The following is a 26,471-nucleotide window of genomic DNA, read 5'->3' as shown; positions in this document are numbered from 1 at the left end:
TCTTAAAATAAAAATACAAGGTTGTGATCACTTCAGGTTCAGTATATATTCAATATTTATCGTAATATTCATAGTCATTACCTCCGTTTTGAGAGAGAGAGAGAGAGAGAGAGAGAGAGAGAGAGAGAGAGATTGATTGATTATTTTTAAATTATTCAGCTGACGATGTTATTTGCACCGTGCATAATGAGGAACAATGTTGGGTGTTCTATGAGCAACACACACACTGCCAACAAATATGATCGAATAATTGCCGCCTTCTGTAGGAGTCCAGCAGTAAGGAGCTGAAATTATCTACAAAGCTGCATGTATATCGAGCAGTGAACCTCCCCACCCTGCTATATGACAGTGAGACATGGGTCACATACAGGAGGCACCTCAAACCACTTGAAAACTTTCACCAACGTAGTCTACATTCCATCCTCCGAGTTCGCTGGGAAGACAAGAGAACAAATGCCAGTATTCTCGCTGACACCAACTGTAGGAGCATCGAGGCTACCATTATCTATGAGCAATTACGCTGGACTGGCCATGTTACCCGGATGGACGACAGTAGACTGCCAAAGCAGCTACTTTACAGTCACCTAACGAATAGTAAACGTAACCCCGGCGGGCAACTGAAAAGGTATTAGGATAGTCTTAAGACAAACCTGAAAAAGTGCCAAATCGGCCCCCTCACCCGGGAGACGATCACTCCACACCGTAACGCTTGAAGGAGCACCACACGAGAAGGTGTCAATACTTTCGAGTTAGTCCGACTGTAAACCGAGGTAGACAAACGCCAACGCCAGAAAGACGCTGCCGCCGCCCCTCCCGCACTAGGTGTAGCCCCCCACATGAGCAACATCTATGGACGACCCTGCTCTCGAGTCACCATAGAGCTCACCAACGAAGGTGAAATCCTTAAAAACTCATATAATTTTATCATAGCTGGATGATCGTCATACTCGATTCCGAGTGACAGCAAAGTAGTAGTAGTTGTGGTAGAGAGCACAAGTTCGGGCAGTAGCGGTGGTTAGTGACGAGAACGGGCTGATTAATTTCAAGCCATTTTTGGGGACTGTTTAAAACTATTAGTTTTCATTAATATAACTTTCATAATTATCTACATGTTTTTAGTACTGTTCATAACTACTTGAATAAAGACGAAAGCTAAGGTACTCCGTTGTTTCCATTTTCCCGTGTGATTTTATCAAGATATATATATACATATATATATATATATATATATATATATATATATATATATATATATATATATATATATATATATATATATATATATGCAAGTAAATCACTGTAGGTGCGCGTGATCTAGGTATATGCTGAAAACCACAAGGAAAGAAGAAAACACAAAGTTCCCAAGCGCTTTCGTGTAATTCACATCTTCAGGGGTGAGTACAGACTAGAGAGAGAAATACAAATCAAGGTGTATATATACAGAGAAGGGTGAGACCAGGTCCACAATGGTCAGGTATTAGGTAATGACCCTACTAATCTTTAAATAGCACACAACGGTTGGTGGTCAGGTCAGATGGTCAGGTGACCCGGCCTTCTCACCTGGTTACAAACCTTCTTAATTGCAAAATTGTCCAGCTTGTACATGCCGTTACTCAAATTCATGTTGAATGCTTCGGTATGTTTAATAAGACTAGATTCTATGATGTTCCTACTATCAATTGAATTACTGTACATGGTAATATTGAGGAGGCATTATCCCAGTCAATGCAATGCTTGTTATCCCTCAAATGAACAAGTTAAAAGAAGATCTCGGGGCCCACTTCACACACATTATATAATAAGTGACCCATTAAAGCGTCCGGAAGAGAAATATATAAATAGATTTATGAACACATCAATATGTTACCGGTTCTCGGAACTCCTATGAAATGTTAGTAGTGACAAGTTGATATAATTGACAGCCTTTTACATATAGTGTATGACCGAGTGTGGTGCGTGCTGGACATAGTGGCCCTTAACAGACTTTATTAGCATTCGGTTATTGTTTCTGAGAACATTGGTGAAGGGATTTCTAACACCGAGGAAGTCTAGTTCAACAACACGACAAATACTTGGAAAGATCCACGAGTAAATCTTGAGGTCTGGATTTCACTTCCAACGATAATTTTATCATCTAGTTGTGCGGTTCACATCTCAAGGCAAACTCAGGCATTCAGTGCAGAGACGATTAGAGAACTTACAAGATATCATGGTTAAGCCAACACTCGCAGCAGCTCAGACTGGTAGTGTGGTAGCTTGGGTTAACGTAACAGAAAATCTTCAAGAATTGGAAATTGGAAATAAACAAAAGCAAAGTCATCTTCATAAAGACTCTGGGGAGGAAGGAGGGAGAGACAGTTGGGCAAATGCTGAGAAATGTGGTTGACTTTGTAGCCGAGCTGCAGTGAGGAAAGATCTGATAAACATACTGTATAGTTAGTGAGAATCACCATCCTTGAACACGAGCACAGGAGGGATGTGCTGAGGAAGGCAAGGAACCTCAAGCAATTAACGGAGTAAAGCAAAGAGCTCAGAGGTGAATCACACAAGCTTGGTAATTAACACACAACCTTGTATTAATGATCCCTTTACAGCATGTGGTATTTCATAAATTATATTAAGGTTGAAATTTTAGTTCTCTACTATGCTATTCCTTTACTCCTCCCTTACTTACATTGACGTCACTAAATTACTCGTAGTTAATGTTCTTGCACCCCACACATCACCAGTCCTGTAAGTGCCACAGCTTACTTAGTGTTGCATTTATTTCTTATTCAGTGATTCTCTCTCGTGGAGTAACAGGACCAAGACACTGCTGCGTCAAAGGGTGAAGGTCTTTGTTTTGCCTACCCTGTATTAACGCTCTTTCCTCGTGCTTAACTTAACCTTAATCAAATGCTAATATTACCTAACTTAACCAAACTTAATGTAAACTTAATGTGAGCTAACCTTAACCTAATGTAACCTAACCTAATGTTAACTTAATGTAACCTATCCTTAACTTAATGTAACCGAACCTAATATTTACCTAATACAACCTAACCGAATGTTAACCTCATATAACTTAACCTAACTTAATCTTAACCAAACGTAACCCAAACTAATGTTAACTCTAACCTCACCTTACGTAACCTAACCTCAACTTGCTGTAAGTTAAATTTACATAACCTTAACCTAATGTAACGTAACGTAACGTAAGAATGCACCGGAACTTAGTTATGGCCGGAATTTCGGCAAAATAACCAGCCGGAACCGGACCTTTTTATAATGTTACTGATTTCTGTTTCATTGATTAAAATATAATTCACTGTTAATGTTTATTGTGTCTAATGGATAATGGAGCATAAAAAGTAGTGAATGATTAATGATTATTGATGTACGTGTAGCAAACAAATTGTTACATCTAAAATCATACTTATTGCACTGAACAAGTGACAGAACCAGTTAAGAGTTATCCAAGGTTCTCTACAACCCGTGTGTTCTGTGTATATTTATAAATAAGAACATATGCAATATAAAAACAGTGGGATATGTTTTCTTGTTCAAGGATATAAGCTTTTCTATAAATGGTTTACGTTCAACTTGGCTTCGTATTGTTTCGTGCTTATTCACTCTATGGAAGTATGAGCTGTAATACAGAACAAATGGGGCTGATTTTGAGGCTTTTGTGCATGAGGAAACGCCCTGAGTTTCCTACATGGCTAATATGATTCACAGTTGGAGCAGTGTATTAATACACTGTGTGTGTGCATCTTTAAAACCCTAATATCTTTGTATGTAATTATGACGAGGCAATCTATATATTACATATACAAATCAAATATAATTAAGTTTTAGCACAATAATTGCTCACATAACCACCATGTTTGATTATATATATTCGCACAGGTTAACGGAGCAGTAAGTTAAACACGACATGACACAGCAGACTTCGTGTTATGTCTGGTATTGGCTTTACTTTATTTTAGATTAGAGATATTTGTTCTTCATCTTCAAATACACAGATTGTTTACGTTTGTACATACAAATTTACTAAAGTTTAAAAATTCACAAGAACCTTATAAACATCTGTCACTATAATAATTTAGTATTGAGTGCAGGAACACTGAGTATCAAGGTCAAGAGGTTACTGTATACATTATATTTACATAATAAAAGCGACGTCGACCCGGTAAAAGTGCTACGTGTACAGGACCTCAGTTTGTGTCAGAGCGTCTCGAGTTTATTGACATTTGACATGATGCTGCCAGATACCTTCCTCATACACCCGTCTATAGTGCTGCGCTACTGGTCGAGATGCACACAGACTAATAACACCGACGCTAACCAAGATAATCAATATTCAATTATCACACCGAAATTCTTATATAATTTTCATGTTATATTTATTTTCTTGTTCATAACTGACATTAACACAACAGGCAGACGTCATACTAATATTCAGAGTGATTAAGGTAGGGCAGTAACTAGTGGTCAGGCGTCAAACAAGTAAAAATAAAGAAACTTTCCCGCTTGTTAATTACGCCCAATACTAAAATATTCAGAGGCATCTAATATACCAGTGGTTCTCAACCTTGTTTGCCCCATGCACCCCTTTCACCATATGTCAGAATGTCATTCCCCCCTCCTTTCCAAGATTGTCTGACTCAAAAAGTGCCTTCCAAATAATATGCATATAATACTGAAAATCCTTTATTTTTTCCATATTAGTATCAGTTTCCCCCCCCTGAAAACCTGAGGGGGGAAATTCCCCCCTGGTTGAGAACCCCTGTAATATACTATAGGACTAGCAGTGTGTCTGAATGTCTGTGTGTCTGTTCTTGGCAGCCGAAACGGCACAATCGTTTTTCATTAAACTTGGTGGAAAAATCGCAAAAAATTCGTAGTGGAACAAACCTGGTCCCATGTCGATGGTTTCTTTAGGAAGGCATTAATTAACGATTTTATTTACGATGGAAAACGATGCAAGTCTACGGGCTTGGCGCACCCTAATTAACCATACAAGTCTACGGACTTGGCGCACCATCATTCGCTGTACGCTGTGACGAGCGTTAAAACTTTCACAAGGGCACGAAGGGCCTGCGATCACTTGTAATGTACTATATAAACAAGAACTAATACGAAACTCCCTTATGCCTGAAGGCTTATTAGGGGCAGCGTCAATACAGCTTACTGAAGACTGACCTCTAGCACACAAGGAAGACTAGTCGGCATTGCTTTCACTTCCTCAGTATAAGGCCGCTGTGTCCCACGCCTAATGAACGGTACTTAACAACCCTGAACTACCGCAACAACAACAATACCGGTATGTGCCCAACAGCATTCTATTTTTCAGCCAGAAGAATCATAAAAATAATTCTTTCACTGAGAATGTCGGAGTGGTGACGAGTAATGGTGAACGATCCTTAGTCACTGATAGAATCTACTAAGTATATGAAAATTTTTCCCCAGTTTATTTCACCTTGATAGTTACCAGACAGTAAACCTAGCGCTAACCCAATTTAACAACCTAACCTAGCGCTAAATTAACCTAACCCCTAGGTAGCGTTAGGTTGTTTAATCAAGTGAAATTAACTAAAGAAACGACTCCTCAGGTGATCCCAACCTTCTGTACCGACATATTACACACGACATGGGTTTGGAGGGAACAACAAATTAACTTGAGATTTACTTCATTCAGTGAACAGTAGACTACATTAAAAATAGGGCACCCCATTGCATCCTGTGTAAGGCGAAGTACCAAAGAGTTTACAGCGCCCAATGGGGAAGCATGTTGAGTTCTTGCTTGCCTTCTTTGACTCATACAATTATGGACACAAGTGCCTGAAGGGCCATGGATTGTGTTGACATGTTACATATAATGACAGGAGGATAAGTGTATGGGGGGAGAATTCCCGGTACAAGTCATCTGTTTATGATGAGTGCCAGACCTGTCTCTAAGAGGAAGGATGCTTGGTCAGGGAGGGACGAAGTGATGGTGACGGTCGAGGATCTGTAGGCATAGTAACTGCTGCCTGTTACACTGTTGGTCGTCATTCTAAAGAAGCAACACAGGAAGAGAACACAGAAACCAACCACCCTTGCTTTCGCCCTCAACACTCTGCACAACGTGAGACCGGCGATGAATACTGGACGAATCTGAAACATCGGGGAAGTAACACCTCGCCACTCTGACGCACCAACAGGAATGACAACAGCTACACCGACCACCTATTACAGGTCACGTCAGGTCAGGAGTGGAGGTGATGTTTTAGTGCTGACCAAGAATGCATGCCAAGATTCATGACTGTGTGGTCAGTGGTGTTAAAAGTGAAGTTTTACTTAAGTTAAGTTACACAGATTGAGGACAGACGGTTGAGTGTGATGCAGAACTTAATTAAATCAGGAACAGAACAATAAACTGCACGTATTTAAGTGCTTTGAAATAAATAACTGTAATGATGAAGTAAGTTCAGTCATATAAGTATAAGGTAACAAGTATAATGTTAAGTCTGACATTACCGTAAACAAAGAAATATTACGGAAGTGTTGTACTGTACTCACGCTACGGCTGATGGGGGTGAGGTGAGGTGCAGCAGTGTTGACTCACTGAGGACCACTACCCTAGTGTGTTGCTGGTCGTCACCCTCCCCCACCCCGCCCTACAGCCACCCCACGGCGATATATATATATATATATATATATATATATATATATATATATATATATATATATATATATATATATATATATATATAAATATATATATATATATATATAATATTGTGTGTGTGGAGTTTATAATCAACAACAAACACAAATCTGCTACAGCCAAGAAAATACTCAGGCATACTCATACGGTTGAAGGTTTTCATTATTTTATTTATTATCAGTTTTAATGTAAATTATTGTGAAATAATACTGATAAAGAAATGTTCATAGACGACACCCTGTTGTTAAAATGTATTTCATCACTTTAAAAAATAATGTGGTTAAGTGCGTATTTTGTGTTAGTGAATGCCTAGCCAACAAGTAAAAACAAAGGAATATACATTTATCAAGTTGCATGTGTCGGCGCCCTCAACACCACATCTATGATCACCTGACGTGTAACAAACAAGCTGTTCTGAAAGAACCTTTTAAACACCTGTAGCAAACAAACGGCTATTAAAGAAACATCCATACAGTAAAAGGACAAACTTTATTTAAGCTTATTATGTATTATTAATAAATATTCATATTTAAATTTTTTTACGAAATTTTACTGTCTTTAAATTTATTGTTCTCGCCGACGTAAATGATATGCCCTAAGATATCATTAATCATTGGCTGTTAAGATCCAATGTCATGAAATGTAAGAGGATGCGCCTACAGCAAGTCGTACCATATTTTTTTTTTTAAGATTTGTAGGGATATTACCTACGCGGACCTTAAGCTAAAATGTTGGTCCACAGGAGGAGTATCACATGTCACAACAGGACGAAGAAACAACATTAAAAGAGACCGAATGTGAAAAGAACCTGAGTGTGTATGTTGACGATGAACTGAAGTTCTCGGGCCATTGTGAGAAGATAAATCAACAACTGAGCTAGTAGGTCTTTTAAGAAGGGAGTTCATATATATATATATATATATATATATATATATATATATATATATATATATATATATATATATATATGTGTGTGTGTGTGTGTGTGTGTGTGTGTGTATACGGGGTCTGTCCTTCGTAACGATCTTCAAGAGTGAGGTGCTTCCCCGCCTGGAATATACTGTCACCCCGTCTGGTCCTCGAGGTATGCTAGAGACTCAGTTGACCGAAATTGTCCAAAGGAAGGCCACCAGACTGGTGCCTGTACTACGGCACCTCAGTTACCCCGAGAGATTAGAGCACCTGCAACTGCCTAGCTTATACTATATACGGGTAAAAAGTGACGTAATTGAAGTTTATAAACATATCAGGGGGCACTACTTGGTCGAGTGTCCATACCTGGAGCTGGCGGACGCCCACCCCACAAGGGGTCACACCTCAAGGTTAAACAAGCCACAAGTCCAGATAACTGTGAGGGGTAACTTTTTCGGAGTGGGAGTTGCGAACTCTTGGAAAAATCTGCCAGTGAGTGTTGCGGCGGCACCGAGTGTGAGCTCTTTCAAGACCAGACTTGACCAGCACTGGCGCAGGTTCAGATACATTCAGGAGCCAGTACATGCCCAGTACTTGCCAACAGTGCGTAACAGAGACGTGACCGATCGCCCAAGAGGCTAACGAGCCAATCAGTGGTGAAGAGGATAAAGCAAAAACAAAACATGATTATTGATTAGGTCTGAATTATGGCGGTGAGTGTGAAGAAGAGTCACGTCACCAGGAACTATTATATGTGAAGGAACGTAAAGTATATGTGAGGTATATGTAATTTAAATATTTTAAATATTTAGGTGGAGTTTACAATGTAGACTTTCTGCTGTTAAAGCGTGGGAACAGCGGGAGTATAATGGTAATTGCTGGTGGTTAAATTTTTCTTCTTTGAAAGAAAATTGAATCACCAGCAATTAACATTACATTCCCGCCCTGCCCACGCCAGAACAGCAGAAGTCCAGACATTGTAAACACCTAAATATTTAAACTACATGACACAGTGGTCAGAAGGAAGACCCATCAACCTAAAGTACCTCACCTTGGCCAGAAGAATACAGAAAAACGCTGAGCGCTTTAAGGATCTGTTGTCCGCATTATGATATCTGTATAATTACTTGACCAAATGACAGCTTAAACTTTCTAATTAATTTTCTAAGGCTAATTACCCGTCACCTACGGTTAGCGTTAGGTTAGGTTAGATTAGATTATGTTAGGTTAGCGTAAGGTAAGGCTAGATTAGCGTTTGATAAGTCTAGGTTACTGTGAGGTAAGGCTGAGTTAGCGTTAGGTAAGGCTATAGGTTAGCTTTAGGTTAGGTTAGAGTTGATAAGGCTAGGTTAGCGTTTGGTAAGGCTAAGTTAGCGTTAGATAAGGTTATAGGTTAGCTTTAGGTTAGGTTAGGTTAGAGTTGGATAAGGCTAGGTTAGCGTTTGGTAAGACTAGGTTACCGAGACGTAAGGCTAAGTTAGCGTTAGATAAGGTTATAGGTTAGCTTTAGGTTCGCGTTAGATAAGGCTATGTAGTTAATCTGAAGGTAAAATAAATTGGGACTTAATCTCCAGGTGATATTCTTTGTTTAATGTATAACATCCTGAGGTAAGGAAGGTGTGGTGCATTATTGTCATATCGGAATAATTTTTTGCCGTAAAGTTTATGTTCGTATTGATCCGCTGCAGTATTTTATTATCTTATACAGTACCCCTGTATATGTAGCGACATAACTCATGACGCTCGCCACCAGTAAATCTGTTAATACATAATTACCGTTAAATGAGTTACGGTCTCTTATTCGGTTTTTTTTCTCGAGTATTGCGATGTCTTTATGTAAGAATTTATTCATTTTATGTAATGTATTTTAGGATGAATCACCAAACTGGATACTATGTCATCTTTAATAGATATATTAATTACGTTAGTTAAGCTTTAAACTCTATTTACCATTTGCAATGGATGATTTAATTACGGTGATAACGACTGGCGAATGAAAACAAACAAAACGATCGTACTAACCCCAAGCTTGAGGGATCAAGAACCAAAAAACTTTTGTACAGTACATGTGCTTGAACCATGTGGCACTAAGAAGATATCTCAGAATGTCAAGAAATTGTCGTTACTAATCATGAGCAGGACATTGATGTAAATTACGTCCACAAATCAACCTTAAGAGTGTAAAGAGGCAGAGAGTTCCAGAGGTGGATAGCAATTGACTCAATCGAACCCTAAAATTGACTAATTCTTTGCTAAATCAGAATTTGGGTGAATCAGATCTAAGACTTGCATATGGTAGATCTAATAGGCAGAACCCTCCCCACTGAAGGAATATACTCCACCCTGTGCTTCAGTAAGAGCGATGATAGGAGTCTCGTAGCTACAGCTTTATACCAGTTTTACACCATCTAATATGAAAAAAATACCACACAATAACACTGTTTTTTACAAGTTTATTGCTAACAGAACTAGTTGGCAGTGACTGTTTCTTCACATTTTATTTTGTGCTCATTAGTTTGGTCTCGATAACCAACGCCTTAAACAAAAGTACAATTCAGCTTCAAAACTAAACAACTACTAATATAGTGTTGTAAATTTAAGATTGGAGCTTTTAAGATTAAGCTGCTACAGTGGAAAATGTTTGAAGATGAGGCGACATATTCGAAATTTGCGTAATAATAATAATAATAATAATAATAATAATAATAATAATAATAATAATAAATATATGAAATTTTCATACAGGTTTACAACTGGATAGGCTAGCATATAAAAAGCCGTGGGAAGACAGTTTCCTCTGTGCCTAGTCTAGACAGTGGAAGTGTACTGTACAACAATGGTAAACAGTAAGGCGATTTGATCAAGGATAGCCGACAAAGCTGTCAGATGCTTATTTCCAGAGAGCCCTTTGCCTAGGCGACGTAATTTCCAGCGAGGATCTAGACATATACAAATGCCTAATGAACGTTCGCCAAAGAAAATTAAGATTATTTACCTTATCAACTTAACTGTCATCCACCAGAGGTAGACATGTCGAAGTTAGGAGGCCAGTGTCTGTGTAAGATCTTCCATTGTTCTTGATAATTCTGTTATAGAGTCATTTTCAAGCCCAATACTGCTCTCGATTCCACAGCTTGAACTGGTAGGATCCAAACTCAAAAGTTTCATTCTTAAAAATTTTCGACACTACGACGGTATCCTGCTCATTTTATATATCCTATTGATACTCTGATGTTCACTAGCAATTTTTAAACGTGGATCGCCATCAGCACTAAATGCATTAAATACATAATCCCATAAAAACTAATAAACAGTCAACATTAACAGAAGTAGGTTTACGACTCACCTCTCGGGATCCATTAAAGTCTGAGGAAAGACAGGTTTCTGTTCATTTTGGTATTGTTGGACTAATTAATAGCTGCACAATAATTGCATATGGTAAAATAAGGTGCACAAGACAAGAGAAAACCATGTATTCACCGAAATATGCAGCTATGCGCCTCCTTCCCTTTGATCTTTTGCATGTGAACTATTAACGGCGCCACAGTCGGGGGCAAGGAATATAGAGGAAGGAACTATTACTCCCGCATATTGGTGTAGGTGCCCTGGAGTATATCGTACTAATTATAGATGGTGGTCTGTATAGTATATATATATATATATATATATATATATATATATATATATATATATATATATATATATATATATATATATATATATATATATATTACATATAAATTAATATAAGTATATCGAATATTAATGAAAAAGTGCGTTTGAAAGAACACTTTTTAATAGTTATGCATGTATTACAGAAGCGTTCTTTATGATGTCGCCACGGATAAAGTACCGGTTATTTGTTTTAAGGGAGATCAGTTTTCTTCCTATATATTCTTTGGTCGGGGATGGATGCGGGAGCCATCCGTCAACAGTATAGATTCTTGGTTTAATGCAGCCTTTTGTTTGAAGTTTCCAAGTAGAATAGGTGATATGTTTATAAATCCAGAAAGTGGGGTGTTACGATAAAACATTTAATTGATTTCTTAATTTTATTTACGTGAACTTGTGACTTGAGAAGGGCGACCGGAGGAGAGTGCTATAAAATATATTGGTTAGTCTTCGATATTTGCCACAAACAGTAGCAGAAAATTAAGTCCTGCTCTGCGGTGAATAAATAATTCTAATTAAGAAGAAACAAATTGACTATTTTATATATTGCGTGCGGTAGAGGTAGTCGTTCAATCCGTATTATAATCCGGATGTGTAGGAGGTTTTGGCGCGCTTTTCCAGCTGATTCCCGTTTGTTTACCATCAAAGGTTTAAGCCAGCAGGGTCTTTATCTGTGTGTCAGTCAGTAGTTATTATGTGCAATGGTGCTTCAAAATTCTGGGAGATTTAGGACTGATAGGTTTAAAAAAAATACCGATGGAGATTCAAGGTAAGTAACGTTTTTACACTAGTGAAATATTGCAGTTTTAATAAATGGTTATTCTGTCTTCTCATCCACCCTCTTTTTAAGTAAAGTTATTTAATTATTACTTAATAAGTCAAGCTGTCGTTATTCAATGGTGCTTTTATAGTAGTTCCTTGACTGACTCTTGCATGATCACTGTTTCCTCAGCTGGGTATCAGTGCTCGTAAATAGTACTCAGGGGTTGACTACATTACGTGACAGTAGTATTACCGTACTGCCTCTACATGTGTACCAGCACTATGGACGCCCAGCAGATCACATAGTAAAGGTAGAGCAGACAGTTAGCACCTGAACGCATTTATATGTTGTATTTCGTTCATATTTTCCACAGTGGATTTTGGGATGATACTGAGTAATAAAATTGAAACGACAACATTGTGGTATGATTTTATTTATTTTTTTCCTTTTTAGCCTATCCTTTGATAGGCACCGAGTGTGAGCTCTTTCAAGACCAGACTTGACCAACACTGGCTCAGGTACAGATACATTCAGGAGTCAGTACATGCCCAGTACTTGCCAACAGCGTGTAACAGAGATGTGACCGACCGCCCAAGCTGCTAATGAGCCGATCAGTGGCAAAGAGGATAAAAGTAAAATAAAAAAGGGCATAAAGGAAGAGGGAAAATATCATGTTAAAAAACTGTGAACACTGATCATGTGACAATAATTTCACATCTCTACGTGCTTTGTAGGCGAAGAAATAAATTAATTATCATATTTATGGAGCTGTCGGATCTCCCGTGTCGACCGTGTTTTGGTTCGCATCATCTGCTATACAGGAGCATCCGTGGTCTTTGTTTACATGTGAAAGGAACTACGATCTCTTCGGGCGTGTTTATTACGGTTATATTGGATTGGTTTTACTAGTTTTTTCTAGAGATGTTGTTTGGATGAAAGTAAGAAAATGATAATGTGCAGGTTATGAAGTTAGGTGAGGTTAGGTCAGGTTCTAATAGGCTCTGTGCATTGTCATTTTGATTTTATTACTTAGTACTGTATTTTCCAAACAACATTTCTTGAAAATTTGGTGCAATTCCATAAAGTCCTTTTGGTGCTAACCGTCTGCTCCACCATTACCGATCAGATTATTTTTATTGGATTTCAATGTCTTGTCAGTGCTTGTGAGAGAGAGGGGTGAGGCTTACAGTTTGTGCTTGAGTTTATTTGATATATCTGCCACTTGTCCACTTTCTTGAACATTAATTGGTCTCTGTAAATGGTGTATGTCAGTTTTAATGATTTTTTGGTACTTGCAGGAGAACACACCACAGTCATATAGATTTGCAAGAGTTCTCAAGTCACATTTTGTGTTTGAGTGAAATAATGGCACAGTTTTCTCAGTCCTTGATCCATTCCAAGTAACTTTGTTGTCAGTAGATTTGTTTGAATCACACAGTTACTACAGTATGTCACTTGTGGTCAGGGATGTCAGAGGCTGTAGTTCTGGTACTCTTTGTACATTGAGAAGACACCAAACCTTTTATACTATTCAAAAAGCTTTTTGATGTGTGCTTCATGCTATTGATCGGGCTCAAATATAAAAGATATTTGGCAAACAGACCTGTCTAATGTTCAGTTTGATGATACCATTACGGTATACTGTACTACAGCTACTCCTCAACTTACGACATATTCGACCTACGACCACCTGGACATACGACCGCCTCAGTCATACCAAAATTTTGTCAAATTACGTATTTTCGAGTCCCAACGTTAGTGATTGCGCTGTGAACTGACAAAATTTTCGTTTGTAATTCCCTTTAAAATGGCTGGCAAGCTTAAAAGTGAGAGTTTTGTGGTGCTGAGAAGAAAAAGAGACGCCCATTTTAGATTTTCTATGCAATATTTAAGCATTTTCGACTTACGACCTGGATTTGGGTCCCTAACCCCATTGTAAGTCGAGGAGCAGCTGTATATGCTGATGAACGATACTGTAATAGTATTTTCACATACAGTATTCCAAATTAATCCCAGACATTTCTGTGTCATCATAGACCAAGAAAATATACGAAATTACAGTACAGTACTACATGACCTAACTAGCTAATCATTGCTGTAAAAAGAATATAGTACAGTATATATTTTGCCTTAATATGGTTTCTTATTTTGTTTTATAATTTTTAACACACAATTGGCAAAAACCAAACTAACATCCACCCAGGTGACTTTGTCCTATACAGTTCTGTGTATGTAGAATATGTCTAGCTGGTTTATTTACTGGTAACAAAGAGGTGCCATCTACTAAATATTAGTCTATGTTGGTTGGCTCACTCTGTATAACCCACCTCAGTCCATCCCCATTTTTCATTGAGTCCTCTCTTTTCCACTGAGCATTCTTAATGTGAAGTTTAAGAATATAGAATAATTTGATTTTCCACATATGAATCTAATATACTGTACCATCATTAATCTCTTCTTGTTTTCACCCCACAGTGGACAGGATGATGGCTCTGACAGACGCCTTCAGCAGAGCTTGGAGAATGATGCTCTTGATACCAAATATGGCTTTAATCGCTACAAAGAGTCCCAGGAGATTGTTGGGTGGCTTCTCAACATGCACCCTGTAAGTTTTCATAACCGTCTCAATGTGTGGTCTTTTAAAGAAATATTGCACATGTTTACATACTGTACTGTATTTGTACTTTTTTCAGATACTGTACCCTGTAATATCATTATAAAGAGTATAATCATTGTTCTAACTTAGACCTAAACAATATACAGTAGTTTGTAAGATTTTTTTATCACTATTGACTGTACAGTATTTTATTGAACAAATATAGTGTGATCTAACTCTAGTGGAATATTAAGTACTGTACTGTAAAGGGCAAAGGAGATATTGTTTACTGTATAGCAAAGGCATGGTTAATGACCATGTACCTGTACTATATACAGTATATGTGTGTCACATTAACTGTGACGAATCATCTGATTAAACATTGAAATTGAACTAGTGGCTTTGTAATTTAAGTACAGTATACTGTAACTTATTTTATTTTTTGTATGAAAATTAGTTCATATTTGGTGAAATTTGCTGTATTTCATTTAAAATGTCATTGATGTTCATAATTATATGGCATCACGAAAATTGTGACCAAGTCCCAGGTTGCTGATCTGACTTTCTGCCTCCTTTACACACAATTGCAGGGTCTCAATTGTTTCTCTTACTATTGACAACACAACATACATATATTGTTCCTCACTTTTGATTTTTTTTTCATTTTGTGTTTCTTTTTGGTTCTTTATTATTATTATTGTTATTATTATTATTATTATTATTATTATTATTATTATTATTATTATTATTATTATTATTATTATTATTATTATTATTATTATTATTTCGCCCCCCGGGCCCCGATGTGGGTCAGTGACCTGTGCCTGGGTGGGCTAATCTCCGTAAAAAAAAAAAAAAATTAACCAAACTATACTTAACTTATGTTAGATAACTGTTGGCTAGGATAGTAACAATGTTCTTCATGTCTAGTGTTTATATTAGGACTACAGTATCTACATGGTCATCCCTACAAACACAAGTTTGAATGTTTAAAAAAAGTCTTCCTTTTCACTCTTGGTCTTTCCTTCCTCTTCATCTCCGTCAGACTTTTTCCTTTTACTTCCACCTGCTTATTGGCCCTCTCTCTTCTTTCATGGCATCATCTTCCTACTCCACCCCTTGTCTCAGGTACAGACAAGTCATTCTCTCCTTAACCATAAACTTGAACATTTGTATAATTTTCCTTTAAAAACTCTTACAAGGTTTTAATGCTTTACAAATCTTTGTTTTACGAGTCAAAATGTTTTGTAATGTAACCATTTTGCAAAGATCTATCTTACTTCGTGTTGAAGAAGTCTATTATTTCATACATCATCTGCAGACTGAAGTTCTCAATGAAGACAAAAGACTTGTGAGTGCCGTTGACTACTACTTTATCCAAGAGGATGGATCCAGGTTTAAGGTGAGAAAATGAGGCAAACTTGTAAAGGATAAGTGAGGTTCAGGATAAGGGGATGGTATAAGAGTTAGAGTAAAACAACGGGACCAGGTGTGAGGCATGACAAAGGGTCAAGTTTGAGTTCAAGAGAAGAGGCAATGATTCAGATACAAGTCATCAAATCATAAAGGCTGTTACATATTAGTTGCTCTCTTAGGGATGATCATCCCTCGTACAGTAGAGTCCCTCATAATGAGTAATGAATTCCTTTAAAAGTGCTTTTATGGTGAGTTATCATTCACTAAAACCCAATTTTCCATAGGTTCTCACGTTAAAAGCTGAGATGTGTTCCAGCCCCCCAAAATTTACAGTAAACCTGAAAGCCTACGGAATAAATTTAGATGTGCTCAAGTCCAAAGAACCTAAACTGATGAGAGTAAACATTAAATTACTATACTGAACTGATATTACCAGAGCTGAAGATGAATATAGAAATCACACTTATTTATTATAGTCCAGTTGCTGTAGTGATTAGGACTGAGATTTGTGGTGGTGAATATTTTATTCTAAGTTGGTCATCTTTTTTTTTTTTTTTAATATTTTTGTAGCAAGCATAGTGAACTGAATACAGTAGTTTGTGTATTGTGTCGGTCAGTTAGCAGCTTTGACCCTAAGAGTTCCCTGTAACCTGCAATACAAACTCACTCACCGCACGGAGAGGCTGTATAATAGTTATTTACAAGTACAGTAAATAATCATTTAATATATACTATTTACCTTTTTTACAGGTATCCCTTCCCTACCGCCCTTACTTTTATGTAATGACAAAGACGGATGTGATTCAGGATGTCACTACCTATTTAACAAAGAAGTTCTCTGGCCATCTTGCCACTGTAGAAGTGGTGAGGAAAGAAGATCTCGATTTGGTAAGTTAAATTTTTATTTATTTATTTGTAACTGTATCTTGTCATATTGATTTAGTTGGATGAATTATAAAAACATTTTGGACAACAGTCTTTCTTAAGGCTCTGTTATAAATGTCAGTCAATACTGATATCTGACAAATATGAAACTGAATTTTTTTTTGTGAAGGATACTGGCAGGGGTTAAAGGTGAAATCTGTTAATCATTATATCAGTACGTACTCAGTTTACTATCCTGCAGAGTGACTTCTGTCCTCCTCCACTGTTGAAGCCCTTGTGTTTATGTATAATTATGATCTTGAAGCATAAGTTCCCTTAAAACTATCAAAGTGTTTGTGGAAGATACTGTATTGTAAATGTTTAGGAGTGAGTTTGTAGTCTCATTACCATTTTACACATCTTTCAGGATAATCATCTCACTGGCCTGAAGCAGACATTACTGAAGCTATCCTTTATGACTGTCAATGACTTAATGAAGGTAAGATTCAAAGTGATCTTCAACCCAAATGGAAATAGAAAATATACAGGGCAGTTTTAAGTGTCTAAGAAGTAATTACTGTACTGTGGTTTTTTTAGATCATGTCATAATCCTGAATTTACATCTAGTGATGGGTGCAGAAACTTCAGATACCTGCTCTGCTCATCCAACCATGTGTACCAGTTTCCTTTTTGTCCCATCTCTTGTTCTAATAACTTCGATTTCTTTGACTCTTACATTGTTCACATTGTTTTAGATACTGTACAAAGCAATGAAATTTATCTGTTGACAGGTAAAACAATCAATCCAGACAGCTGTTAGAAGAAACAAGGAAGCTGCCAAGTCCAAGACAGTTTACTCTGAGATGTTATCAGCTCAGTATGCTGGGGAAACAAGTGAGTCTGGCAGGCGAACGCAAGATCACTTAGATAATCTATTGGACATGAGGTAAGGCTCACATATACTGATCCAGAAATATTGGCAGATAAGCTCATCTATCATTTAACATAACTGGAAAACCACTTGAGCACTTAACTTACATCTCTTCAGTACTGTACATATTGTCAACTTGAAGATGTTAGGTTAACTTTCATATTCCCAGCTTTACCACATTTGCTGTATACAGTACAATATATGTTTATTTTATTTACAGAGAATATGATGTCCCATTCCATGTTCGAGTTTCCATTGACTGCAAGATCTTTGTTGGCTTGTGGTACTCTGTTCGAGGCGGAGGAACAGGACCTCCCATCATTACTCGTCGGGATGACTTGCTGGTGTGGCCAGACTGTATTGTGTTGGCTTATGATATTGAGACTACCAAGCTGCCCCTCAAGTTTCCAGATGCAAATACTGATCAAATTATGATGATTTCTTATATGATTGATGGCCAGGTAAGAGAATACCACTGACCTTGTAAATTTCAATTAAAACTGTTCTGCAGCTGTTCAGCTTTAACAGTTTACTTGGGAATGGAGTGTACATGATGGATAAATGTGAAAACAACTATGAATCACATGTTAAATTTCTCATTTTAAGTATTTAATACTGTATATAGTACCTGAGAATGACTATCATTCCCAAGGTTTAATAAGAAAGGATGGTCTAGAGAACATTCTGGAAGGATCTGCATCTCTCATTTCATCAGTATTCCTCACTTAGTATGTTTACAAGAAGTGAAAATTAAAGAAGTGACTCATCTCATATTAATAAGAAAATGCCTGGAGAGAAAGATGGTAAAGGGTATAATAAACACATATCAAGTCATTCAGTAGATATTTTTGATGACTGTTGTTATTGTCACTGCTTCTTTGTTACAGGGTTACCTGATAACCAACCGAGAGATTGTCGGTGAAGATGTGGAAGACTTTGAATACACTCCTCGGCCAGAGTTTGAGGGACCTTTTGTTATTTTCAATGAACCTAATGAAATGGGTTTGATTCAGAGGTTCTTTGATCACATCTTAGAGGTAAGCCTGATATCTGTAGCATTGACTCTTCCTCTGAGATTAACTGCTGTATGATTCGCTCAACACATATGCAGGTATTTGGAATACATGAACTGTAAATTTTCCCAATATGGTGGTAAACTGCCAATACCGTTTCATAACATCTAGGGAGAAAAACTTGATATGGGTTAGAATAATTGAATCTTTTGTTTACTGTATTACTAATGATGGTATGTGGATTTTTTTTTCCAGGTAAAGCCTCATATTTTTGTTACGTACAATGGTGACTTCTTTGATTGGCCATTTGTTGAGGCACGGGCAGCATTCCACAATCTTGATATGTTCCGTGAGATTGGATTTTCCAAGAACCGAGAAGGAGTATACACCTCACGTCCCAGCGCTCACATGGACTGTTTGTGGTGAGTTTTTATTTGTTTGAATTGAGATAAAAGGGAGGAAATGAAGTGTTTCAGATATCTAGATATGGATGAGTTACCATAATGGAAGGATGAGTAATAAATTGAACCATAGAGTAGGATATGGAAGAAAATTAACAGGTGCACTGAGAATTGCGAGGAGAAAGAGAAAACTTTTTCAAAGAAAGCAGAAATGGGAATATACTGTATTTGGGATTTGTTGAGCTAACATTGTTATATGGGTGTGAAGCATAGACTGGATGCTAGTGGAAGGAGTCAATTAAAAGACTGAAATGGTATGTTGTAGAGCAATGGTTGGGTAATTAGGATACACAGAATAAGAAATAAAGAATTAAGGAGATATAGAAGTTATAGAAGTATCGGGTAGAGAGTGGATTAGGTTGTTTCCAGTTGGTACTGTATAGACTTAGAGAACATGAAATAAAAGATTGGTAAAAAGAATTTATAATTCAAGTGTGGATGGTGTGAGGGAGAGGAGAAGTCCTAGAAGAAGATGGGAGAATGAGGTGAAAGATAGACTGGATTTAGGGAGAAGGACATTCAGGAGGCAGTAGCATTACTTCAAGTGATTATTTAGGAAAGACAACTGTTGATAGGTGTTGCTGACTTGTGTGAAGTGAGAGCAGTAAACCAGATTTGGAGCCTTTTTGTGGAAGGGGAGTACCAAAGCAGAGCACATTTTTTACATATGTAAAAATGACAGTGAATGAAAGAAGATTATGTTGGTGTGTATGTCAGTGAATGTAGAAAGAATGTGTAGGTGTATTTATTAGTTTTAAATTTTGCCCAGCAGGAAACATGAATGATGGCAATGAATTAAGGCCAAATATGTGTGTGGGCAATTATTTTTGTTTTCAGCCATCTTGCATTGAGTGCAAAAAGCTGGGGGATAGGGGGGTGAAAATGGTTATACATAAATAGGTTACTTCCATGTATACTGGGGGGTTGTGTTCCTAGTAAAGGCCAGTACTGTACTTGTATAAGTAAAACTAGTATAAACAAAGGCAAATTTTCATAGTAAATTTCGGTCACATCCTCAGCCAGTCTTCCTTTTGACAGTGATTGTGTACTGTACAGTAATAAGTTTTGGTTTTCATCTCCAGTTGGGTGAAGCGAGACTCTTACTTACCTGTTGGGTCCCAGAATTTAAAAGCTGTAGCTAAAGCCAAATTACGATATGACCCAGTGGAGCTCGACCCAGAAGACATGTGTCCCCTCGCAGCAGAACAACCACAGGTTTGTAAAGCTTACTTCGGATCTCAGAGTTCAGTTTAGTTTGGCTGTTGATCTGTGAAAGTTGAACTCAAGCCTTGTGCTGTATCATTGTGGCAGGTAATGGGATTCATAAATTTTTATAATTTCAGATGCATAAATTTAATTTTTTTAATACCTTTATTTACATGTTGTAGGTGCTGGCTAATTATTCAGTGTCAGATGCTGTGGCCACCTATTACCTCTACATGAAATACGTCCACCCATTTATTTTGGCTCTCTGCACTATTATTCCCATGGGACCTGATGATGTGAGTCAACATTATAATTCCATGTACTGTATCATTGTTGTAAGATTATTATATCTATTATGAGAAGAGTTTGATATATATAAATTTTTATATTTGTCATTGTAAACAACATACAGTAGTTGGAGTAATATGCTGTAGTTTTATACATAGGGTGTGACCAGTACTGTTTGTTTGTTTGTTTGAGATAAATGTTCTTTAAAGTAAATTAGGGGAAATAAGTAGTGATACATTCAGTGTACATCGTCCTTCCTTACCATGCATGAACAAAACAACTCAAAAACTTTATTTTTTTAATTGTAAAAACAAAAAAACAAAATTTCCTCCCAAAACACTTGGTCACTATTTAGTCCAAATTTCAGTTTCCTAGCTCAATAAGTGCCTGAAAACAAACAAATGGAACAATTGTTTGGGCAATGAATATTGGCTTGGGCAGAACATAGTGTGCAAACACAGTACAGTATCTAACTCTTCAATTAGGCGAATGCAACCACCTAGAATGGAAATTAGTTTAATAAGATGATAGTAGATATTCTTGAGTTGATAAGAATTTACAGCAATAACAAAGCTACAGTGTATCTTCAACTTACAGTGGAATAGTTGAGACAAATTATTTAAAGCAAGCCTGTTGAACATACAAACCAGTTCTGCCAGACACATAATGTCCCAGACTCCCAGTTGTGTTTAGATACTCACATATGCATCAGGAAGATTATATCTAGGTTCTAGAATAAATTACTTTTAAATATTGATAATTATCACTGTTGCAGGTGTTACGCAAGGGGTCAGGCACACTGTGTGAGGCTCTGCTGATGGTGGAGGCCTATCATGCCAACATTGTGTATCCCAACAAACAAGTGTCTCAGCTAAACAAACTTACCTCTGATGGCCGTGTGTTGGACCAAGAAACATACGTCGGAGGGCACGTGGAAGCCATAGAATCAGGAGTGTTCCGTGCAGACATTCCGTGTAGATTTAGGATGGTAAGTGTGGTATTGGGGTTCTATATTTGTACAGTTGAGTAAATTATTATGAAACTCTTATTAGAAACCAAACATCTTGCGCTTTGCTGTTGGGTCAGTCACAATGTTAAGAACAGAGTGTTTAGGAAAGCAAGTTCTCCTGTCGTTTTAGTTGCCATCATCCTGTGCAGGTTCAAAACTATTGATTTTATAAAGTGGAGAAATTTAATTAGTGTTTAATTTTTTTTCTAGGCTCCAGAAGCTTTCCAAAAGTTGTTAGATAATGTGGACCGTACAATAAAATTTTGTGTTGAAGTAGAAGAAGGCGTCCCTCTAGAACAAGTGACCAATTATGACGAGATCGTTGACGACATCAAGAAGAAATTAGCAGACCTACGTGACACTCCCTGCCGCTTGGAGAACCCCCTAATTTACCATCTGGATGTTGGTGCCATGTACCCCAATATTATTCTTACCAATCGACTCCAGCCATCTGCTATGGTTTGTGAATATTGTTTTATGTCTACAGTATGTACTGTACAGTATTTTGCTTCTATTGTGTAGACTATGTCAGACCATTACTGTAGTTATCTTCACTTTATTTACTGATAAATACAATAAACTTTCTTCAGAAAATCTTTAAAGGCCATACTCAGCCTTATCTTTTTTACTTTCCTCAAAAATGTTCCAAGACCATTGAAATCCATGTCCTCTGTCTTATCTTCAATATCTCCTCACCACTAATGGCCTTGGGCAGATCAGGAGGCTCTGTCCTACCCATGACATTTCTATATTTTTACCTCCAATTGTGGTCTTACATAAATTAAATTGTTACAAAGCGTACAGTAAACCTTTAGACCTTTGGATGAGTTTATAGTTCAGCTAATTCTGATGATATTAAATTTAGTGCAGGAGGATCACATTTGCTTATTTGATTATTACAGGTACCTTTGTTTCCATCATGTTTATTTATTTATTCGCAAAAGTAATTTATTCCTTTAATCACATTTGTTGTCCTTTTGCATTGTAAAAGCTCTCGGTGATTTTTAATTGCAGGTCGATGAAACTGTGTGTGCAGCTTGTGACTTCAATAAACCTGGTGCAACATGTCAGCGAAAGATGTCATGGATCTGGCGTGGTGATGTAATACCTGCATCCCGCAGTGAATATCAGCGGATTCAGCAACAGCTAGAAACTGAACGTTTTCCTCCTGCTTTTCCTGGCATGAAGCACAGAGCCTTCCATGAACTCAACAAGTACCTATCCTCTTTACTTAAAAATCTTTGTGAAGTACAGTAATTATAATAGTAATTCAATATGGCTTCAGAAATATGGCACTGTTAGCTTGCCAGAGTAGGTAAATTTTCAGTTTTCTGAAGGTCATGCCCTCAATACCTCCACATAAAAAGTATGAAGCAATTTGAAGTTGAAGCTATCAAGGTAAATTATGGATTATCGTTAGTGGTGCACAGCTGTTAAAGATAGTTTCCTGTTAAAAATGTGGCAGAATTTTCATTAATACTTTGAATGAAAACAATTCACTTTGCAAAAGAAATATAGAAAGAGTAAAAACAAACAAAATTATATTAAATAAACATAATACAAATGTCCTGCTCATGTAAAAACAAGGTAAGTGTAAACCATAAATTTTAGCAGTAGATGGATGAACCAAACCATACCTAATCTATCCTAATAATATTACAATATCTTTTTGTCAAGCCATGTGAGTTTTGTGTTGTACATGTATGTCATTAATGGTTTATAGTTAATTTGTTAACAGGATTGCCTATATTTTACCTTATTTTCTTAAATTAAAACTTTCGTCTTTGTTCTGTCAAGGAAATTCATTGTAAGTAATGACCAGTGCTATGTGTGTCCTGTACTATACTTCATCCATGACAGATTTGGTCTCCTCCCAGTGACCGTATGAACACACATGATTAATTCTAGCTTCTGTTGGAAAGTGTATTACGGTATGTCAAATTCTTGCTTATGATTATAAGATATATTGCTGGCCCAAGTAATTTTTGAATTGCAGTCTTTCTTGGTTGGAGATATGCGCCATTCCCAGTGGGTCATCAATGTCTCTTTTTTTTTTACTCTGTCATTTTCTAACACTCTTAAACTTCCCTCAGCCTGTCCTCTTTCTCATTTCCTCTTGTTTACATTTATTTTCTTCCCTGTGATTCCTCAACTCATTCTCATATATGTGTGTGTGTGTGTGATTTATGACAGAGAGGAGCAAGCAGCTGCTGAGAAGAAGCGTCTCCAGGAATACTGTCGCAAAGCCTATAAAAAAATCAAGGAAACAAGAACAGAGGAACGCTGGCAGACCATTTGTCAACGAGAAAACAGCTTTTATGTGCACACTGTGAGATCCTTCAGAGATCGTCGTTATGAGTACAAAGGCCTTCTGAAAGTGGCCAAAAGAGAGTTGGGAGAGGCTCAAGGAAAGGTAAGATTTTTGTAAATACATATATTTTTTTATTTATCCAGTAATTTATTAGAAGTTCACGTAATGAAGTTCTGCAGATTTTAGGTTGGTAAAAGGATTTTCTCTGCCTTTTTAAAGGCAACCAAAACTAACACTCATACATTTGCCCTTTTTTCTCATCTCATTGTCACTTTGCTTTAACATACCTGATGGTAACTGGGTCACCATAGCTGTGCCCATCCCCAGGTCTCTGCTGCATTTTCTGGGCTGGTGCCTTGGGCTTGTGGAGGTGAGCAGTGTGGGGAGACATCCTATTTTGGTTTTATCCAACAGTTGCCATCAGGTAATCACAGCTAACCCATGCAAGGGTGGAAAATGGCTGTAAAGCATAGATAATAAATTGCATATGACGTCCTATAACTCGTACAAGTAAATTTATAATGATAAAATATTAATTATTTTCTGCAGCAAATTAGAGAAATTGTAGTACAAGTATTAAAAAAAATCTCTGATAGTTGTGTTATCCATGCCATAGGTCAAAGGTAATGTGATAAGTTATCCAAAACTGTTTAGCTTGTTGGATAGAAAATGTGATGTTCAACGACTTGTGTGTTTGGAAGAGGCACTACTTGGGTTTATGCTCAATTGTGAAAAATAGTGCAGATCTTATACTGTGTTGATAAGTGCAGTATTCAAAGGGAATGAACTGTCTCTTTAGCATTGACTCTTTAATTTCTGTGTAGGATATATCAATACTGTAATTTTTTTTTTTTTTTTTTATAATTTGAGGTACTCCGAGGCAGAAGTAAACAAGCAGTAAAAAATTTTATTTTAAAAAATCTAGAAAATTTATTAGTTAAAGTTTGACCATCTTGAAGTTAGTATAAACACATGTCAAGCTGGTTTGTCACTTGTCTTATTCTTGCTGGGGGTGCCTCATATGTAAATGGTTCTGGGGAGGTGCAGATTACTTCATATTTTTATTTGTTAATAGTCACCTCTTTATTTTGTGTACGCAGGTCAGTAGTTGTGGAAATCTTAAACAATATGGTTACTGTACTATCTTATACTAATTTTCTACTGCTGCTGTACCTCATGTCTTTCCTCGTCACTCTTGGGTGCTCATGACATGCATTTCCATTCACCTTCCTTACTGTAAATAGGTTTTGAATGTAAGGCCACGTGAAATTTTCTCAGGGTGATACTGTGTTATGATTTAAAACATTAACCAGAACCTAACATTATTTCAGGGGGATCCTTCAGAAATCAAAGCAGCCAATGCACGAGCAGTGTTGTATGACTCCCTTCAGCTTGCTCATAAGTGTATTCTCAACTCATTTTATGGATATGTGATGAGGAAAGGATCGCGTTGGCATTCGATGGAAATGGCAGGCATTGTGTGCTATACAGGAGCGACCATCATCACTAAATCCAGGGAGATTGTTGAGCAGGTTGGTTTAAACATTGAAAAAATAATAAGTATAAATTTTATATACTAATTTAATTCTTACAGAAATAACCTTTGGAGACAATTATTATAAAGAGTAAATTAGGCATTGAGGTACTGTACCTGTATCTCAGTGATCAGGGACCTGTAAGGTAATGGCCATAAAATACAGTGAAAGTTGAGTGGTACAGTTGCAAAAATGTGGTCCTACACCCCCTATGGTAACCCGTGTCACTAAACTGCCAACAGACATGACCTATAGCAAAACTATCCACCAATCACATCCATTGTTACACGACCAATACCCATTCATTCATAAATAGTGATACTACTACTGTGACGTTGCCATTTGGAGACTTGGTTTACCACAGGGGATCTAGGAACACATTTCCGCAACTGTACAGTATTGTCGCCCAGAGGGAGAGATCCACTGTTACACAGTATACATGTATAATCACTTATACCCCAATGTAGATCCCACTATATACACTGATGCCTAGCCTCTGACTCTCGTCTTCCCCTCAGAGTAGTGACCTCTGTGGTGCCTTGCACCCGTGCCAAAGGGTTGGGGGGAGTCAAATTGGAATTTTCGCATCATTTAATAAATGCTACCCCTAGGCTATAATGCACGCTAGAGGTGGCCCACAGGCATCAAACTATGTGAGGAGTCGGCTGAGGTAACGTTGCCAGACGTTGCACCCCAATCCTTGCATCCAATCCCATGCCTAGTTAACACATAGCACATGTTAGCTGCCAACACCCTTGTGAGCACAACTCAAAGCTGCTCTTGACCTAGTGGTGCACCCTCAC

The 26,471-nt window shown here is 37.3% G+C and overlaps 1 protein-coding gene across 1 annotated transcript in view; it reads left to right on the top strand.

The window, feature by feature from the left end:
* Positions 1 to 11,889: 11,889 nt before the first annotated feature.
* LOC121878021 (DNA polymerase epsilon catalytic subunit A-like) overlaps positions 11,890 to 26,471 on the top strand; it is a 30,001-nt gene continuing 15,419 nt past the window's right edge. The window contains exons 1-16 of the mRNA XM_042383980.1: positions 11,890 to 12,044; positions 14,514 to 14,643; positions 15,956 to 16,036; positions 16,801 to 16,938; positions 17,342 to 17,413; positions 17,706 to 17,860; positions 18,066 to 18,306; positions 18,733 to 18,882; positions 19,114 to 19,280; positions 20,402 to 20,534; positions 20,708 to 20,821; positions 21,589 to 21,801; positions 22,033 to 22,281; positions 22,837 to 23,036; positions 24,016 to 24,235; positions 25,465 to 25,665. Of these exons, the coding sequence (XP_042239914.1) occupies positions 11,977 to 12,044; positions 14,514 to 14,643; positions 15,956 to 16,036; positions 16,801 to 16,938; positions 17,342 to 17,413; positions 17,706 to 17,860; positions 18,066 to 18,306; positions 18,733 to 18,882; positions 19,114 to 19,280; positions 20,402 to 20,534; positions 20,708 to 20,821; positions 21,589 to 21,801; positions 22,033 to 22,281; positions 22,837 to 23,036; positions 24,016 to 24,235; positions 25,465 to 25,665 (2,532 nt within the window). The 5' untranslated portion in view covers positions 11,890 to 11,976. The remainder of the gene's footprint in view (positions 12,045 to 14,513; positions 14,644 to 15,955; positions 16,037 to 16,800; positions 16,939 to 17,341; positions 17,414 to 17,705; positions 17,861 to 18,065; positions 18,307 to 18,732; positions 18,883 to 19,113; positions 19,281 to 20,401; positions 20,535 to 20,707; positions 20,822 to 21,588; positions 21,802 to 22,032; positions 22,282 to 22,836; positions 23,037 to 24,015; positions 24,236 to 25,464; positions 25,666 to 26,471) is intronic.

Source organism: Homarus americanus, unplaced genomic scaffold, assembly GCF_018991925.1.
Source record: "Homarus americanus isolate GMGI-L3 unplaced genomic scaffold, GMGI_Hamer_2.0 scaffold33468, whole genome shotgun sequence".
NCBI lineage: Eukaryota > Metazoa > Arthropoda > Malacostraca > Decapoda > Nephropidae > Homarus > Homarus americanus.
This window is presented reverse-complemented; position numbering and strand designations above follow the sequence as displayed.